Source organism: Apiospora marii (assembly GCF_038362585.1).
Source record: "Apiospora marii strain CBS 49790 chromosome Unknown utg000003l_segment0_segment0, whole genome shotgun sequence".
In the NCBI taxonomy this organism is placed as follows: domain Eukaryota; kingdom Fungi; phylum Ascomycota; class Sordariomycetes; order Amphisphaeriales; family Apiosporaceae; genus Apiospora; species Apiospora marii.
Genome location: NW_027117374.1, coordinates 6198837 through 6216652, shown reverse-complemented (window position 1 = coordinate 6216652; position 17816 = coordinate 6198837). Strand labels below are relative to the sequence as shown.

Here is a 17816-nt window from a genome sequence, read left to right as displayed (position 1 = left end):
ATCACCGATTCCAGCAGATTCCACGCGTTATGCAGTTATTTAAACCCCGAAGTTGAAGCTCAGCAAGCCATCATAACACGCACCACCATTCGAACGCGAATCGTCAGCGAATTCAACCGTCATCAACCGCATGTAATCGAAGTGTTACAACGCGCCCCCGGTCAAATACACTTCGCGTTTGATGGCTGGAGGTCGAAGAACAGAAAGAACGTGTATGGCCTGGCTTGTTTCTTTCGTGACGAGCAGACCAACCAGCCTCGTAAGATCATCCTTGGTATGCCGGAAGTGGCAGGTTGTCATGATGGTGACACCATCGGCTCGTCCATCGTGAAGCCCATCAACGCGTACAATATTGGCAACAAGACCGGCTATTTCACGCTTGACAACGCCAGCAACATGGACACCGAGATGGAATCCATCGGAAACGTGTTTGGCTTTGATGGTCGTCGTCGCCGAGGTCGCTGCTTTGGCCACATCCTCAACCTCGCGGCCAAAGCCTTGCTGAACCCATTGCTAAATGAAGGTGACGCCATCGATCAATACCTAGACGACAACGAGCAATTGACGTCAGCACAATATGAACTCTGGAGGAAGCAAGGTCCCGTCGACAAGCTTCGAATCCTCGTTATCGCCGTTGATCAAAGCGACCGGCTCAATGACATTTTCCTCACTTGCCAGAAGACTGAATACGCCACTTCTGCCAATCCAGATGATAGAAAGAGAAAACCTCTCCAGCTCGTGAAAGATAACCAAACGCGGTGGTTGGGCACCTATTACATGATCCAACGCGCTCTCCGATTGCGCCAATATATGGAACTTACTCGCATCAAATTTCAACAAGCATGGGAGCAAGAGAATAGGTCTGCTGGAGGTGACGGCATGAGACCTTCGGCCAAACGACCGCCTTTTCTGCAGGAAAAAAACTGGTTAAGCGAGGCTGACTGGCAGGCGTTGGCCAGAATCGCGTTGATTTTGAAGGACTTCGAAGACTGTCTTAGACAGTTGGAAGGCGACGGTCAGGTGCAGCAACGTTCTCACGGGTTCGAGGGATCGTATGGTAATATATACGATTACCTCTCCGGGTTTGAATTCATCCTTCAAAAGCTTGAACAATACCGAATCGATGCTAACAACTACCCTGATCCCATCCAATACAAGGTGGGAATTAACGCCGCATGGGCCAAAGTCAACGAATATTACGATGGTCTTGGCGACACACCGATATATTACGCCGCACACGTCCTTCATCCAGCTAATCGTTGGACTTCTCTCGAATGGTTGTGGGAAAGAGAAAGGCAATGGGTTCGTGACGCAAAGAAGGTGGTTAAGAAGGTGTGGGATGATGAATATAAGGGCTTGGATATCACGAACCCTAGGCCACGCACACCATCAGCACATCCACGCCCAGCTCGGCTGAACAGCTTCACTTCCTTCATCCAACAACAACGCGAGCGTGCGAACGATGGACCGTTCGATGACGACGAGGCTCGAGACGAATACCAGAGGTGGGTTTTGATCGAAAGAGAAGCAGGCGACTTCGAGGTCAACGATCCGATCCAGTATTGGCATAACCATCGCCATCAGTACCCAAGACTTTCGCGGATGGCGTTGGACTTCCTTACGATCCAATCGATGTCTGCGGAATGCGAGAGGTTATTCTCATCAGCTGGTCGCCTGCTGGATGATTCCCGCTCCAGTCTTGACATAACTATCGTGGCAATATCGATGACGTTACGATCTTGGTACAGGGCCGGTATTATCCGCGATATTGATCCGATATTCCTGTCAATAACAGAAGAGGTGGAAAGAAGGGGCCTGGAAGCAGCTGGATACGAGGAAGCGCGCGAGAGAGCCACCAGGTGGTTGCGAGAGGCACATCTAGATGCTGAGGCCAACGCCGATGATCAACAGTATGCTAATTAAAAACATGAAGAAGTATCAACGTTTTCATCAACCAACCCAGCAACCAACCCAACAACCAACCAACCAAGAGCATGTGGTTTGCCAAGTAAACCAACCGAACCACGAGATTTGGCAAATAAACCAACCAAGAGCCTATGGTTCGGTTGGTTGGTTCATTTACAGCCTTGGGTAGGGATACACTGACAGAGCCTGCTTCGATTTGCTCGCATATTTGCCATATTACCCCTTTACGTCAGGTGGCGGTGTAAAGCTGGTGAGCAAACGATAGTCCTCCGTGCAGCTCCTGGTGTTCCAACTGCCCTGACGACCCTAGTTATAGCACACAGGCAGGACCAGACGGTATCGGTGAAGTTGCTGTATTAGGAAGGTATCCAGCTCTCAGCGTTACGGAATACTTGGAAGAGACTGACGCTGAGAGGCAAGGGCCCACGTGGTATCGCAGCCAAGTTTCACACTCTCATACAGAGGGGCAGTGTAGAAACCGGGGGTTATAGCATCCAGGCTGCAACGTGAAATATACCTAAATGATCAACCTATGAACACAGGCCAGGATCACCTGAGCATCAGTCTATGTGATGCCGCTTCCACTATTGGACACAGCGTATGTACCAGCTGCGCTATCTGTGTGGGCTCCCAGTCGAACGCCGCGCCTCCTGCGTCCCACGAGACGATATCCAGGCTACCCAGGAAAAAGATGGAGGAGGGGATGCTAGGACCTGAAGCCAAAGGGAAGTGTACAATCTGCATTGATGATGTAGGGCTGGGTGATGAAGTCGTCGTGTTACCGTGTAAGCATTGGTTCCATGATGAATGTGTTGAATTGTGGCTTAAGGAGCACAGCACCTGCCCGATCTGCAGAGCGTCGGTCGAGGGGGGGCGGGCAGGCCAGTCTCAGAGGACCGAGGCAGCATCAGGTTTGGAGGCAGGGCGATCTCGGACGCCGCGTTCAAGTGCGAGATAGCGTAGGCCGAACTTGCGTCAAAGCCAGTTATCCAAAAACCCCAGAGAGTCCGCCACTACGAGTCATAGACCACACCCTCTTTTTATCGAGTTTCTCGATTCCATACCCAAGTCGGACCCCACAACTTTACAGTCTCTTCTCGGTATAGGACGCGAATGATCGTACCGGACAAGCCTGTACGGAGACGCTGCTCGGGCGGTCCCTTGTCACCCTGTGACTTTTTGGAGCTACCATGGCCAACTCCGCGTGTATTCTGGCTGTTTTCGAGGCTGATCTCGAGTTGATGTGCCTAAAAATCTTACAAAACCTGCGAGCCGACGGCCTTTACATAGATATATCGACGGTCAACGGAAGACCACAGGACGTGACTACTCCAGCTCCGCCATGAACGGCTCTGGAGGCCAATATAAGCGGGAATAGGCTGCAGGTAACAGGGCCATCTATGGATGCTTGGCGAATCCTGTGTACAGTGTCATCGAGCCACTGCTGACTTCGACATGCTAAGTCACAGGGGTCGGAATGAGGTCAGCCGGCCAAGCCCGGAGCATGACCTAAGTATAGTGGCAGAAGATGCAGCAGAAGGTACTGTACAGTACTCAGCGGAACCAGATGGCTAACTAAGAATAGTCGAGGTACTGCTGCCCTTTTGGATCGGTGGAGAATGGCACTTGCGGAGCGCCTGGGAAGTTTTAGATTCTACGATACGCGGAAACCAGTGCAGACATGAGGAGCACATAGAGGCTCGGCGCCAGGATTGGTGTTATTAGTGGACAATCATGTGAGACGTTGGACATAAATAGAATAGCATCGGAAAGGAAGAAACGATGAAGCCAGAACGATCACTTATGCCCTTCGGAGAGTTGTCCACCTACATCGTGTTGTCATTTAAGCCTGTTTGCGAGTACGTAGGTAGAATAGGCACACTGTCAGCCTTTATATGTATTCGTTGCGCTGCATACAAATAAAGCAGGCGCTCTGCAGAAGACAGAGCTCAGTAAACGACAAAACAGCAAGGCTGACATAATTAGAACATTCTTTTCTCCGAGTGGCTAGGCATTGCCGTCCACGATGCACCAGACGCAGCCATTGGCTCATCACGATAAAGACAAGGAAATAGAACAAGAGACTGATAGGCTACTGTTGCACTGCGATCCTGCAATGTCGATTCTCTATCCTCTCTTCCCGACGCCCCTGTATCATCCACCAATTACAAGCACCTATACAAAGGACGAAGAAGGATACGTATGGCTTGCCGGTAGTGAAGAAACAACCTTGCGGTTAGCTTCGGTACTAATCTTAGCAGCAGTCACTTGATAGCATCAACAGCCTTTTCGACTTCTCTAGCTGGGATACAGGTTTTGATCGCAATAGCCCAGTATGTAACCATTGTTGCAGTAACACCGGCCACACAATCTGACTTGTTGCGATCTAGAGTTCCCCACCCTCCCCTACCATAGATGTTTCTCCTATGCTTCCTTGTGCCCGACTGGACAGTGTCCAGCTGGACACCGAAACGAAGGCATGGGATGAAGTGATATTTGGGCAGCCACCATCTCTTCCAGAAAAGAGTTCACCAGGAGACACCGTTTCCCTTAAGAAACGTTGGGATGAAGTAGCTGAAGGCGCTCCTCCTTTCGACATTGAAGCCTGGGTGCAACGTTCCACGGTGGTACGACGGCAAGAGCAGCCGCAGGCCTCGAATGGTGGCAGGGTTAAGAGGCCCCAGAACGCGTTCATGCTGTGGCGCAAGGCCTATCGTAACTCGATCAAAGCCTTGTATTTCGACAGGAACCCCAAGCCGAATTTTTCCAAGGTATGTGGTGAGCTTTGGCTGCTCGAGCCAGCAGAAACCCGTATGCGGTTCAAACAATGGGCAGAGGTTGAGAAGAAGAACCACAAGACCGCTTTTCCAGATTACGTATTTAGCATTTCGAGGACTAAAGGGGCGGCGCCGCGTTATGTGTCGGGTAGCCGCCCAAACCGAAGTATTGACGGCTAGTGGATAGAAGTTGTGAAAAGGTACTTCTATAAACTCCTGCACGACGCTCTGAAGGTACTAACCCATCCTACAATCCTACTGCTTCGTCTCGAGTTTGCCTCTTCTTCATCTTTTTGGCCACTTCGACAGTGAATGTAGAGGTCCACATGTAACGTTCAGGTGGTTTCATTACGGTGGAGGACCTGAGTGGCTGATCGCGACAGGGCAAAATCTCCAATCCTCCTGACTAGCCAGAGAAGAAACCCCCTAAAACCCGGAATACTTATGATTAGCTTCCAAAAAGGAGAGTTTCGCTTAGTAGAGCCCTACGCCGCTTTGTCTGCGTTGAGGACTCTTTAATCAAGCCCGAGGCAACATTCGCGAGGTTCTCAAACGATCGAGCCAGCAGTAGACTAGACGGCAGCAAGTTAAGTAGTCTCAACCTGAACATTCTTCCTTAGATGGTCGTGGCTGCGGTTGCCTAGATCAGTATCATCCACCTGTCATGAGTCTGAGGTTCCACAAATTCTGTCTTCCCATAAGTCCTCCTGAGACGCAAGAATGAAAGCAGCCCTTTTCTGCTCTCGCCGTTTCTGGGTCCCCTAGGAATACTACCTCGGCCAGCCTCTGTCAACGTGGCAGTGGAGGCGAAAGTGGCGAAGCGACGTGGGAGGCTATTGCTCAAGCTAAGGCGAGGCAGAATCTCATGGGGCTCTTACCCTGTTTGACGACGGGATATGTTAATAGGAGTAGAGTTGACCAATATATGGGCAACAGTGATTATTAGAAGAGGACGCATGCAAGCTACAGAGGTTTCCTTAAGTTGCATAGCCACGACCATGGATAGCATGACAAACTAATCGTGGCATTATGAGAAGCGTCCAGAGGAAGTAGCCAGCCAAATATAGCGAGGAATATTTATATAAAAAGAGCGGCATAGAGTCCTCAATCTCCTCATACCTCATTCCTCACACTTCACTCCTCACACTTCACTCCTCACACTTCACTCCTCACACTTCACTCCTCACACTTCACTACCTGCCTCAACTATTTCTACTCTACAACAAGTCTGCTGGAACAACCGAATTTCACCTACCCACGCAATCTGCCAACAACATCCAGAAACCTTAAGATGTCTTCCAAATATATGATTCGGATTCGGATTTCCATCTTTTCCCTAACTCTCCTCTCGCTAGCCATTGCGATTCTCAACTCGGCCCACGCACGTTTCGCAGTCATTTTACGAGACCGAGCTCGGTCCGACTATGCCAACACTACGGCTGCTATTCTAGACAATAAGTTTTTGTCCTTGCAAAGCAACATTCTCATTGATACAGTCACTACGGCACTCGCCACAGCTGCGTTTGCTATTTACGGGGCCGTGATAGTGGCTCACCCGAGGTGGCTGCACGACCACGAAAGCATCTTACCTACGTACGCGGCCTCTCAGCTAGTCCTGGCCTTCGTCATGATCGTGACCGGGGGCTACCTTGCCGATCAAGTCCAGGGATTCCAACCGTCCTTCAAAAGGGTCAGTGCTAACGATGTCGTCCCGTGTTACTCCACGATGTACTACGGAGGCGTCGCTCAGGCGAGTTATGGGTCGGTTCTGATCCTCTTTGCTATCACTGTGGCTGTCTTTTGCTTTGTATCTACTCATTACAAGGCGAAGCAAGAACGGGTTGAAGAAGCAGGAAGAGAGGCAGCAGCGGCCGATAACCGCGGGAGGGAATCATCCCAGGTTTAAGTCGTGCTAAACAAAAGACGGAATGTTGTGGTGTTAGGAGAGCGAGAACAGAGGGCCGCACGAGAATACTGGTGTCCACGGCTTCCTCTTCTTGCCCCTCCTTCTCGACATCGGAAAGGACATTATCAATCAAATCAGTCTCGATGTAGGACACAGCGGTCGTTTTCTTTTCGAATATCGAATTGTTGGGGAAGTTTGAATCGCTAGTGACAGGAAAGTCGTAATTTGAACCAAATCTGTTTGATGTATAACTGGACAAGGCCAGCAAGGCACCCTTCGATCCACGACTGAAAATCGCGCAGTAGACTCACTCGGCGGTAAGAGCCGGCCTGCAGTTTCTTTTTGACTCAGCTGCCCTTGTTCCCCGACCAATGTTGTTACTTGGTGTGAAGCACAGCAGACTGCCTGCTTTATGTGACTTGCAGCTGCTGAAAAAAAAGTCCAACAGCGAGCGAGACTGGACGTCAGGGACTGGTACACGTTGCTTCTCTCGGACGAAATGTGGAAGGTGTCGACATGTCTCTGTACAGCTTCCAGCTGCCATGTCCTATAAATCCGAGCTATAGGCCAGGTTGCAGAGCTCGTTAACCAATGTCTCCGCGGCCGGCCTGTGCGGTATGCTCGTAGGACGAGCCTGTCGAGTCGATACTATCGTCCCCCCCATCGTCACCACCGTCAGTGCTCACGCCGTCACTAGCATCGTCACCGTCGCCGTCGCCTTCGCCCGCTTTCGATCGACCCCCAAAGCGTGCCAAGTCGTCAGTTCTGCAGGATTTTATCCGCTCGAAACGTCAGCCTGACCCGATACAACAAGGCCCTGCCAGCGCGGCTTTCAACGAGTGGCGTGATTGGTTTGATAAGCCAACTGAACCAGGCATCACCGATCCCATCCGATACTGGCACGACCGACGTCTCCAATACCCCACACTCTCGCAGATGGCGCTTGATATCCTCACGGTCCAGGCTATGTCCGCAGAGTGTGAGCGCTTGTTTTCTGCGGCCGGAGGCTTGATTGACGATACAAGGAGCAGCCTAGAGATCACGCTTGTCAGCATGTGTATGGCGCTGCGGTCGTGGATCCGCGCCGGTATCCTTGCCCCCAGCGACATTGACGATATGGTGCTATCAACAGCCGAATCAGTGGGAAATAGTGCGATTGGGCAGATGACGGAGGATATACAGGCTGATTTGATTGGCCAGTGGCTCACAAACGCGATAAACGACACCCCCGACTCTGATGCCGACATCAACGAATTCGGCGAAGACGAGATGTCTGAATAGCCTCACTTTTGCCAATTGGGAAATCGGGATCCATCCTTCGACAGGGGTTTTACACATGTGTGTTACACTACACCGGACCTCTTGGCTTGGCACACTACACTACACTACACATGACCCTCGGCCTACTACACTACACTACACTACACTGAAGGGCGATGTGTAGATATGTGTAGTGTATCGGAGCCTTGGATGCGGCCCAATAAGCACGGAAGCAGTCGATGTCGTCGTCCTTTTGCTTCTGTTGTGCTACTTGGGGTGTGCTTGCGTGTACCAGGATAGGCAGGCATGGGTTGTGCCGCAGAAGCCGAACGTTCGGCGTCTACTTTGTCGCTCTCGGTGGGAGTCAAAGGAGGTGGGCGACTAAAGTAAAAACAGTACCGGCGCCTGATGGTATCTCCATCTAGCTTGAAATCCGCCGCTATTCGCTAGCTTTCGTTACTTTGAGCGATGGATCAGCAACTCTGCCTCCTGAGATCCATATCTACCTTACCGTAGCCTGTGCACCTGACATTTCTGTTTGCCAGCAAATGGCACTCGGAAAATGGACTGTAGTAGGATCAAGATGCTTCAGCTGCCGTCAGTTCCGGACTCTACGTGTGGGAGGTAGCACCGTGTTCTGGTGTGGATTCTGACTCAGAGGCGTTATCCGTCCTACGGTCCTGCACTCGAGAAGCAGATCAGCAGAACGATATCGACCGGGGCTAGGATCCAGTTCTAGGTTAGCTACTCCCCACCCCCGAACTACTCCAGCAGCGCTTCCGCCCTCGCGCGTGAACAGCCCTTTCGGTGCTGCTTCTTGGCCGCCCATTTAGACGCTGGACGGTTTCGGCGCGCCACTGACTGCCCCGTTCCTGAGCCAGTCTAGGTGCCTGCAGGATTGCATGGGCGACATTGTGACCAAGGGCCGGGAACAGCGCGTGAGGTGTTCAAGACCTCGAAGGAGAGACGAAGCAGCAAGGCCGTGCATGCTCGTGGGCCAGTTCCGGGTGCGTCCAGTTTGATGAACTCCGTCCAGGTGAACGTCCATTCTGGTATCGCCGATTCCGGTGTTGCCAATACAACTTTTTAGCCTGCTCAACACCAACTGCAGTCATTTCCACCCCAGATGCACGCAGGTACATATTGCACTGGCGAATGACCATGAGCGGTTTTGGCGGCGGCATGTCCAAGTACGTGTTGCCAAACCACATGGATCTATGCAGTCAATGCTACACTACGAGAGCGAGTGGCCGCATAGGCGCAGGACCAAGGCGCAGGATTAGGAAAGCTACGGGCGGCGGCGACGATTTGCCATTCAAGAAGCACGAAGGAGAGGGCGCGGAGTGCTATGTATGTACGTACGTATCCGCCAATGTAGTATATTCATCTATCCTAGTCGCGTCTCTGCATTGGCTCTGCTCACGGGGTCGGGACTGCCCGATCCGCGCCAACAGGTTCGTAGCCAGCACCACGTACAGGCGCAGAGGCCGGCTTCGCTGGCCGCACTGCCACTAGCAGATGCAGGAAAAACCTCGGTACATGAGATGCTCGAATGTAGGAGGAAAACCCGGGTGGCAAAGGCGGGCAGGAGATGACTCGAACTGCGGACGCCAGAGCCAGGCCCGATACCCCTCCGCAGGAGATGACTCGACCGCAGGAGGGAGACCGAGCAAAAAGACCATCATCCAGCCCGACAGGAGTCAGTTCAAGCTTCTGGACAATACAAGCGGGAGTCAGTTCAAGCTCTTGGACAACACAAGCGGGAGTCAGTTCAAGCCCCTGATCGACACGAGCGGGAGTCAGTTCAAGCTCTTGGACAACACAGGCGGGAGTCAGACAAGCTGCAAGCAGGAGTCTGTTCAAGCCACAAGGCGCCAAGAGGAGTCTGTTCAAGCCGCAAGGCCTCCAGGGGGAGTCTGTTCAAGCCGCAGGGCGCCAAGAGGAGTCTGTTCAAGCCGCAGGGCGCCAGAAGGAGTCTGTTCAAGCTGTCGGGGGGGAGGTCGTCGACCACTCAAGCAGCAGACAGTTCAAGCTGCAGGACGCCGGCGGGAGTCAGTTCAAGCTGCCGGACAACACAAGCAGGAGTCAGTTCAAGCCCCTGATCGACGCGAGCGGGAGTCAGTTCAAGCTCTCGGACAACACAAGCGGGAGTCAGTTCAAGCCCCTGATCGACACGAGCGGGAGTCAGTTCAAGCTCTTGGACAACACAAGCGGGAGTCAGACAAGCTGCAAGCAGGAGTCTGTTCAAGCCGCAGGGCGCCAAGAGGAGTCTGTTCAAGCCGCAAGGCCTCCAGGGGGAGTCTGTTCAAGCCGCAGGGCGCCGGCAGGAGTCTGTTCAAGCCGCAAGGCCTCCAGGAGGAGTCTGTTCAAGCCGCAGGGCGCCAAGAGGAGTCTGTTCAAGCTGCAAGGGTGGCCGGCGCTCCGGGCGGAGGCGCGAAGAAGAAAGAGAAAACTACTGGCAATGGTGGGAGGCAGGCCGCCCTTATATAGTCGCAGCGCGCCGCCAAGACCCACGGGTCGCTGGCCCCTGTCCGTCACGAGCTACTATCCATGGGCTGGCTTTGGACCGGTTCTGGTGCTGCTTGTCGGGGGGTCGGCTGGTCGAGGGAGGCCCAGCCCCCATGCGGCACAAACGGCGCCCTCTTGATTATCCGGGTGGTCAGGTTCGACCGTTTCGGTGCGGGCGGCCGTTGGGGCTCTTTCTTGCCTCTACTTGACCGCATTTGGGCGTGGGTAGCCAAAGCTGGCCTTTCGCCGGCTTCCGTCCAGGATCTATTCCTGCATCTATGCCCCCCTCTTCGCCTCCTGGGCCATGTTTGTCCTTCCCTCTCTTTCCTCTTTTTCTCCCTTGCTTCCCTCTCGCTCCCTTTCTCGCCCATTCCTTCGCCCTTGCCCATTCCTTCGCCCTCTCTCGTCCCCTCGCCCTCTCGCCCTCTCTCTTGTTCCCTCATTCTCTCCCTCTCGTTCTCTCCCTCTCACTCTCCTTCCACTTCCCCTCGCTCTCTCTCTCACTCTCCTTCCACTTCCCCTCGCTCTCTCTCTCACTCTCCTTCCACTTCCCCTCGCTCTCTCTCTCACTCTCCTTCCACTTCCCCTCGTTCCGCCTCTCTCTTTTCCTCTCCTTCGCTTCCCATCTCCTCTTGCTGCCACTACGCTTACCTACTTTACGCTCATTGTCTGATACCCCCCCCACTCGTATTCCATAAGTAGACTGCTCCACCGTCACATTGCCAGTCAAGAATATGCCCGCCGCCGCACGATGCGCTCAACGCCGACTTCGTGACTCGAATTCCCCAACAGTATCCGGCCGCAATCCCTACAACCTCGAGGCGCGACCGCCGCCATTTCGAGGCCACAACGGAGGCCCCAACGGAACGGCCGTCATAGGAAACGTACCTGGTCGTGCATGGCCAGGAAGCACCCTATCGGCGTTTGTACCTCCAAGACGCAGGCAGTGGGGATTGCCTATAATACTACGCGGAGGATTCGATCTGAGGACGCAAGACCAGCGACTACCATGGTCCGGCTATTCATGCAACAGGACCAACGCAGGAGACTGCGAGCCACGGAAGAGTTCCACTTTAGCATTTGGCCCACCCACGCAATTGCTCCCAATACCAACCGGCGGTCGGCTTTGGCCTACTGGCAGCGCCCGACGAAGACGTCGCATAACTCCTATCAGTTTGCTCGGCTGTTCTGGCGTAGTTACGGCAAGTGGACAAATGGCTGGCTGGACGGAATGGCGGAGACTGGCTCCGATGTTTGTAGGCTTCTTCTACTTCCAACGAATGCACCATGATGGCCGACTTCTTGCGATTTGTTTCCTAGAGCATCCGAGCGCCTGCATTGATTGACTAGTGGCGATGGGTACAATGGGGCTTCTGTGTGCTCCATTTACCCCGGCCATGGCTCGCTAGTGAGACTTGTCGCGACCCATACGAGAGCCCTGCCGCAAGACCAGTCGCTCCACACCCCAATGGGTCGGTCAGAGCAGAAGCCGGCCCGAGTAGTCCAGTTAACTCTAATGCGACTTCCATTCTCTTGCCTCCAACATTGTGACGAAAAACAACAATGACAGCCCGGATGATGGACAATCGAGCACGGGGCGGCGACGCTCGAAGTCGCTTCGTTGGTTTTCTCTTCCTGTGCAGTGCCATACCCCGCAGCAGCGACGACTGACCGTCACCGGATGCAGGCATGACCGTGAAGGCCGCTGATTGGGTTCCGGCTACATGGACCGCAATTTCGCGTCCAGCAGAATGCCACTATTGTTCTGGCTAGGCTCGGCGTGGCAGCATTCCAGCTTACGCTTGGCACAATGAACCATGCCGCCTCTGCTGTTGCCTCTGCTGTTGGTTGGTTACCTACGGTCGGGAGAGAACAAGACTCGGCACGAGTCATGCAAAGGAGGCAACCGGAATGCCGCCAGGTTGCTATGGCCTACCCAACTCTTGCTTACCGATGCGGCCCAATAATTCACCGGCAGCACTACTCGAAACCGACAAGTGACGCAGATACAAAGAGCCAGGCCTGTCATTCTGAATGTGCATAAAATATTCTAAACTACCATCCCTAAAGCCCCTTGCACACGATCTCGTTCCTGGCAGGCCAGATGGTAACGCCGCATGAACCTAGTCCTAGTATACTTTATTGTTACACCCCGCCTACGAAGTCGTGTGCGTCGCCTGGTGCGATAACTTCCAGGATCATCCTCTTCGTTTGCGACAGGCACCCCATGAATCTGCGTGTCTGCTGTTGGACTCTAGATGCCGGTCAGACTTCCGTTTCCCTAGGCCTACGCACTCGTGACTTACAGTTCCTGGTATGTTTTCTTGCTGCCAAAGGCCAACGTCAGACCCGTTCACCAATATCAACAAGTCCGGAAAACTTACAAGTGTTCTATCCTAGTTAGCTGTCAGTCGTTGTCGCTGCTTCTTGTAAAACCGTGAGTTTAGGTCCACTTACTCTCCAGTATGACTCCTGAGCTCTGACAGGATCTCATTTAACTTTTCGTTCAATATGTCGAGCTTGTATTCTAGCTCCTTCAGCTGGCCCGCCGTTCTGGACCAATGTTAATGTCCTTGATTGGCTCAAAAATGGGGCACGAAGAGCTCACGCTGATGGAGAACTCGATTTGAGTAGGTCTTGGTTTGGGTGGAAACCCGCATGTGGTGGAACGTGAGTTGGAGTGAAGTTGTGACCTGGCGTTGTGGTATGTACCGCGGCTCCCCAGAGTGGCAGTAGCTCACGCTGGTCCGACATTTTGTACTGAGAAGAAAACATGTCGCTCGCTCGAGTGGGATCGCTGGTTGGGTGTGACGATCGCGGTGAGCATTGATTCTTAGAATTGCGTAGATTTGGTCGTACGTAGCGGTTCGTTGACCACTTATATAGGCTTCCAGACCTATAAATACGGCCACAGTAGGTGCATGGAAGGGCTGCCTTGTACACTACCTATGTTGCACGACCTCCCGCGAGCACTCTGAGCGAGCCCAAGCGCACCGCAGAGCAACTGATAGACTACATACCACTTCTGCGGCTGTTCCTCAAATCGAGCAAACCATGCTCCAAGGACGTGATTGTGCTGCCGATTCGGCATGCCGACTGCGTGATGACTGTTGACTAATGGCCAATTGGAAGGGGACGGCCCGAACGTTTGGGTCAAGGAATCAGTTATACGAGGCGCCAAGCGACCTGACCAGCCTACCGATACCAATAACAGTGCCCCGCCCCTCTCCATCGATCGGTGAGATTCTCTGCAGAGAAACGCTTAATCTTCAAGCAGGCTTGCCCTGCAGAATATCTACAACGTAGACGACTTGCGGCGCAGGAGTGAAGTCCATCTAACTACCCCATCATAGCTCGTTCCGTATCGCTGCCTTCGCCAACTACCTCTTGCGGTCCAAGCAACCGGGTAGGCATTGGAATGGCCTACACCTGTTGCACGGCGTCTTCCCCGACCACCTTGCCAGCTGCTGACCTTCCCTGCCGCATGAAATTATGTTCACCTGATCGGATCCTCGCATCCAATGTGGGAGCATTCAATGTGGGATCGTTCATGTGCATTCCCAAGGGTTCCAATAAACGCCAAGGACGCGGAGAGCTTCCCCGCTCATAGTCCCGGTATGTGACTGGCACGCCCTGGTGACGCATGCAAGGCGGATCCAGCGTCCAAGGGACAACCAAGCAACAAGGTCTAGCCCTTAGAACACCAGTGCAAGCGAATGCAGACCAAGAGGACTACACCTCTCGATCTCAGAAGCGCCGAATCACGAGCAAATGGACTCTCAGATCGTCTTCCACAACACATGGACCCCGCACTGATGGAATTGGACCTCGACCAGAGTATTGCAGACGGCTCGCTTGCTGCCTCAGGGCGCTCATCCTTCAGCCCTATCCGGTTACGCATCTCTTCCCTTGGAAATCCGGAGGAGTCGTGCAATGATGACCCGGTGTTGGCATTGCTGCAAACTGTTGATGTCTCACCTATTCCCAGTGAGCGACCACCCAGGTACGTCGGTTGGCTCTTAACTCGAAGCATTTGAACGGCGATCTAAGTTTATATTATCGGCCCCCGCAGTAAATCAATGACTACCGATGACGCTCTTGTTCACGTCCTCCCAGATAGCGCTCTCCGTATTCGAGCTTCCACCCACTGTTCCAACGAGGATGATGAACCTGATGCGCGAGGTCACCAGTTGTACAAGAATGTCGCGCCATGGGCAGATGGACTTTTCCATTGCCCCTGGGAGCGTCAGCCTTCATGCAACCACCAGCCGGCCAGATTGAAGTGTAACTACGAGTAAGTTCACCTTGGCTTTTGCTTTTCGGTTTCGCTTCTTTAACCAGAATTCCAGCAAATTCGTCGACTCACACCTCAAGCCATACCGATGCAAGGTTGACTCGTGCCAGAACGTCCGCTTCTCTTCGACTGCCTGTCTCCTTCGACATGAGCGTGAAGCCCACGCCATGCACGGCCATGGAGACAAGCCCTATGCTTGCACTTACGAAGACTGTAGTCGTTCGCTACCTGAAAACGGATTCTCCCGCCACTGGAATTTAAGAGACCACATGAGACGTGTCCACCGTGATTATGGAGCGTCGATCAACTCCCAGAATCGCTCGTCCTTCTCTAGACGGGCCCCAGCTTCTGTCCTCGTCAGGAGCCGGAAAAAGGGTCCCAACCGTTCTTCAAAACCTTTGGGCCATAGTCGCAAGCTGGCTTTAGAGCCAGAGCCGGCTGATGACGCCGTGGATGCTGCTAGAACTGCTGAGCAGGCCCTCACTAATCAGTGGTACGAGCACCGTTCTGCGATGCAGCAGTGCCTTCAACACTATGACAACCCTGTCGCTTTCGACTTCTTAAAACAGTTGAGTGAAGCTAGAACACATTTCGCTGCCATGGTAAAGATCACATGCAAGCTAAAGAAATGCCGGGACTCGCAACGCCCATCCCACAAAGACCAAACTGTTTGAATTTAGAATGCAGGGCTTTGGCCAAAGGTGGATTTGAGAAGAGTAAGCAGCGTCATCAGTCGCGGCTTGGCGGCAGTGAGGATGTAGGTCTGCTTGAGTTGGGCGAGCGCGGAAAAGACAGAATCATTGTTGACTTCGGCGGTGCCAGGATTCGACTTGGACGCCGTGACTCTGCGCTGCGGCAGCTTGTCCAGCAGCACCCCGTCCTCGTTCTTGGTCTTTAGGCCCTCTTCTCGGACCTTGCCGGCAATCATATTCGGCTCGTCGTAACCCATCACCATCAGACGATCGCCTTCGTTCGGCACCAGGCACCGCACCGTGCCGACGTCCAAGGCTTTGGTCGATCGAGATGATCCGTCAGACGGCCGGGTGTGGCGATGAGGTGACACCCTTCCGTATCGGCGCCTTTTCTAACTTCTTGCTCTCACCACCAATGACTGATGTGCTGACGGTACAGGGAGCGCGGCGGAGGAGCTTCTCGAGAACAGTCGCGATCTGCTTGCACAACTCGCGTGTGGGCGCCAGGATCATGGCGAACAGGCTGGAGTTGCAATGTATCTTGGTGCCCAGGCTGTTGCGGTCCACGTCGTGGATGAGTGACATGATACGTTGTACGATGGGAAAAAGGTATGCAAGGGTCTTTCCTAAACCTGTCTCGGTTTGGAGGAAGGCGTCGCTGTCGCCATTGAGGAACTGGGGTATCGTGTTCTTCTGGATCAACGCGGGGCTTTCATTTCGAGTTGGTGGAGAGGTGGTGGGTGGTGCGCTTGGGGAGTCCTAATGCGGCGAAATTCTCAGCTTCGGCGGTCAAGGGCGCATTGGAAGGTTGTGCGAGTTTGGCGTCGGATTGGGCGTCTCCGAAGATGGTCTTGGCCGTGGGGTTGGAGGTGAAGAGTCTCGAGGTGACCTGGCCCGGGGCGGGCCGTTCTTGACGTAAGGCGTCTTGTGGCATTCCAAGTCTTCTACGGCCGACTGTACGACGCCATGTCTATGGCACTGATACAGAGCAAGCCGAAATATTTGTATCTATCCCTTGCCAAAAATGACATTTCAATTATAGTGAACAATGACTAAGTTCTGCCCCCATCGTGACTCCCAGCAAGAATAAACGCGCGAGCAGAAGAAAACTAGAATCTTCAAGCCGTGATTCGTTTATACCATTCCCTCCAATAGCTACCGACTACATTTACAGCGAAAATGTTCTCTTCCGGCTCCCAGGTGTATCTCTGTTCGAGGGGCCAGTCGCCTGCCCACATAACTAGGTATTCAGTAGATTCTTCACCCGAGTCGCCAATAATGCGGTGAAATACTAACAAATCTACATCGTAGGTTTTGCCGTTAGCATTAGGAAGAAGCCTCTCAGGTTGCGGTCGTAGTTTCATGCCGAGAATGTCGTCTTGCCGAGGTTTGACCGGCATATGCCTTTTTCGTTTTGCTGGCCTCGAGGACTGTTGTTCTTCATATAATGGTTTATGGCCAGATAAAGCGAGCCTACTCTTCCTGGTACCTGCAGAGTGGCAGGTATTGTTGGGATGGGATTTTGGGTCTCTATATTCAAGGCGTGAATCCCCACTTCGCCTGAGAGCAAGACAGCTTTCCCCAGTTGACTCATGGCAAGTTTCCGGCCGTATGCGAGCCACTGACCATGTAGATCTTGGAGATCGACCTTGGAGTCCATGAATGACACCAAAAAGCAATCTTTGATGCATCCATCAACCTCGATAACCTTTGACCGCAAGACCCTTACTGGTAAAAGCTCCAGGGTCTCTTTTTCTCTCAGGTTGAGGCGACGTGACCATCTCGTGTCGTATAATGCATCCCTAGGACGAACAGGTCAAGGCAGAAAATCCCCGCGAGACGTTTCGATTGTGAACGCGCAAGGTACTGTAACCTCCTATGTCCATTTTACACGCTATAGTTACCGCCATACTGCACATACGACCCATGCGACTGGTATGTAACATTTGCCGTCTTCTTCCGCCGTAGGTTATGACCGGCGCAATTCCTGATCTTGTGTCTGCATTCCTCCGACGACACGCAATACGCCGCCTCCAATATGTATGTCATCCGTATGTATCCACCTGCCAATTAGAGACTCTCGATTAGGAAGTACTGATCCATTACTTACACTTCTAGCAGAGGCGAAGTTCTGGACGAAACAGAACTGGCAACATGCGTGTGAGGGCCAAGTTGACAGCATCTAACTCAGCAGACGTGGCTTTGGCCTACGCGTGAGCAAGCGGCTCATCTGCGGCTGCCGTCAATTCTGGACTCTACGTGTGGGAAGTACCACGTGTTCTGGCATGGATTCTGATTAAGAGGCATTCTCAATCCTACGGTCCGCCGTTCGAGAGGCAGACCAGCAGAACGAGGTCAACCGGGCTAAGATCCGGTTCTGGATTACCAACCCTGAATTGTTCCAGCAGCGCTTCCGCCCTCGCGCGTGAACAGCCCTTTCGGCGCTGCTTCTC

At 53.1% G+C, this 17816-nt stretch overlaps 7 protein-coding genes across 7 annotated transcripts; 4 read left to right on the top strand and 3 right to left on the bottom strand.

The window, feature by feature from the left end:
• Positions 1–276: 276 nt before the first annotated feature.
• On the top strand, positions 277–1923 carry PG985_005487 (restless-like transposase; the record flags this gene model as incomplete). The annotated part of the gene is made up of 1 exon (XM_066825256.1): positions 277–1923. The coding sequence occupies one exon, from the start codon at positions 277–279 to the stop codon at positions 1921–1923; it is 1647 nt and encodes a 548-aa protein (XP_066688416.1).
• A 2029-nt stretch (positions 1924–3952) lies between these two features.
• PG985_005486 (uncharacterized protein) lies at positions 3953–4883 on the top strand (the record flags this gene model as incomplete). The annotated part of the gene is made up of 3 exons (XM_066825255.1): positions 3953–4161; positions 4211–4259; positions 4317–4883. 3 exons carry the CDS (start codon positions 3953–3955, stop codon positions 4881–4883), a joined length of 825 nt encoding a protein of 274 aa, XP_066688415.1.
• A 1111-nt stretch (positions 4884–5994) lies between these two features.
• Positions 5995–7890, top strand: PG985_005485 (restless-like transposase; the record flags this gene model as incomplete). Its single annotated transcript, XM_066825254.1, has 3 exons — positions 5995–6603; positions 6647–6754; positions 7237–7890. 3 exons carry the CDS (start codon positions 5995–5997, stop codon positions 7888–7890), a joined length of 1371 nt encoding a protein of 456 aa, XP_066688414.1.
• Positions 7891–12522: 4632 nt separating this feature from the next.
• On the bottom strand, positions 12523–13131 carry PG985_005484 (uncharacterized protein; the record flags this gene model as incomplete). Its single annotated transcript, XM_066825253.1, has 5 exons — positions 12523–12631; positions 12684–12704; positions 12762–12773; positions 12835–12930; positions 12986–13131. The coding sequence occupies 5 exons, from the start codon at positions 13129–13131 to the stop codon at positions 12523–12525; spliced, it is 384 nt and encodes a 127-aa protein (XP_066688413.1).
• Positions 13132–14456: 1325 nt separating this feature from the next.
• PG985_005483 (uncharacterized protein) lies at positions 14457–15345 on the top strand (the record flags this gene model as incomplete). The annotated part of the gene is made up of 2 exons (XM_066825252.1): positions 14457–14671; positions 14727–15345. The coding sequence occupies 2 exons, from the start codon at positions 14457–14459 to the stop codon at positions 15343–15345; spliced, it is 834 nt and encodes a 277-aa protein (XP_066688412.1).
• A 2-nt stretch (positions 15346–15347) lies between these two features.
• On the bottom strand, positions 15348–15948 carry PG985_005482 (uncharacterized protein; the record flags this gene model as incomplete). Its single annotated transcript, XM_066825251.1, has 2 exons — positions 15348–15679; positions 15774–15948. 2 exons carry the CDS (start codon positions 15946–15948, stop codon positions 15348–15350), a joined length of 507 nt encoding a protein of 168 aa, XP_066688411.1.
• Positions 15949–16075: 127 nt separating this feature from the next.
• On the bottom strand, positions 16076–16727 carry PG985_005481 (ATP-dependent RNA helicase DBP7; the record flags this gene model as incomplete). The annotated part of the gene is made up of 2 exons (XM_066825250.1): positions 16076–16333; positions 16536–16727. The coding sequence occupies 2 exons, from the start codon at positions 16725–16727 to the stop codon at positions 16076–16078; spliced, it is 450 nt and encodes a 149-aa protein (XP_066688410.1).
• Positions 16728–17816: the final 1089 nt, after the last annotated feature.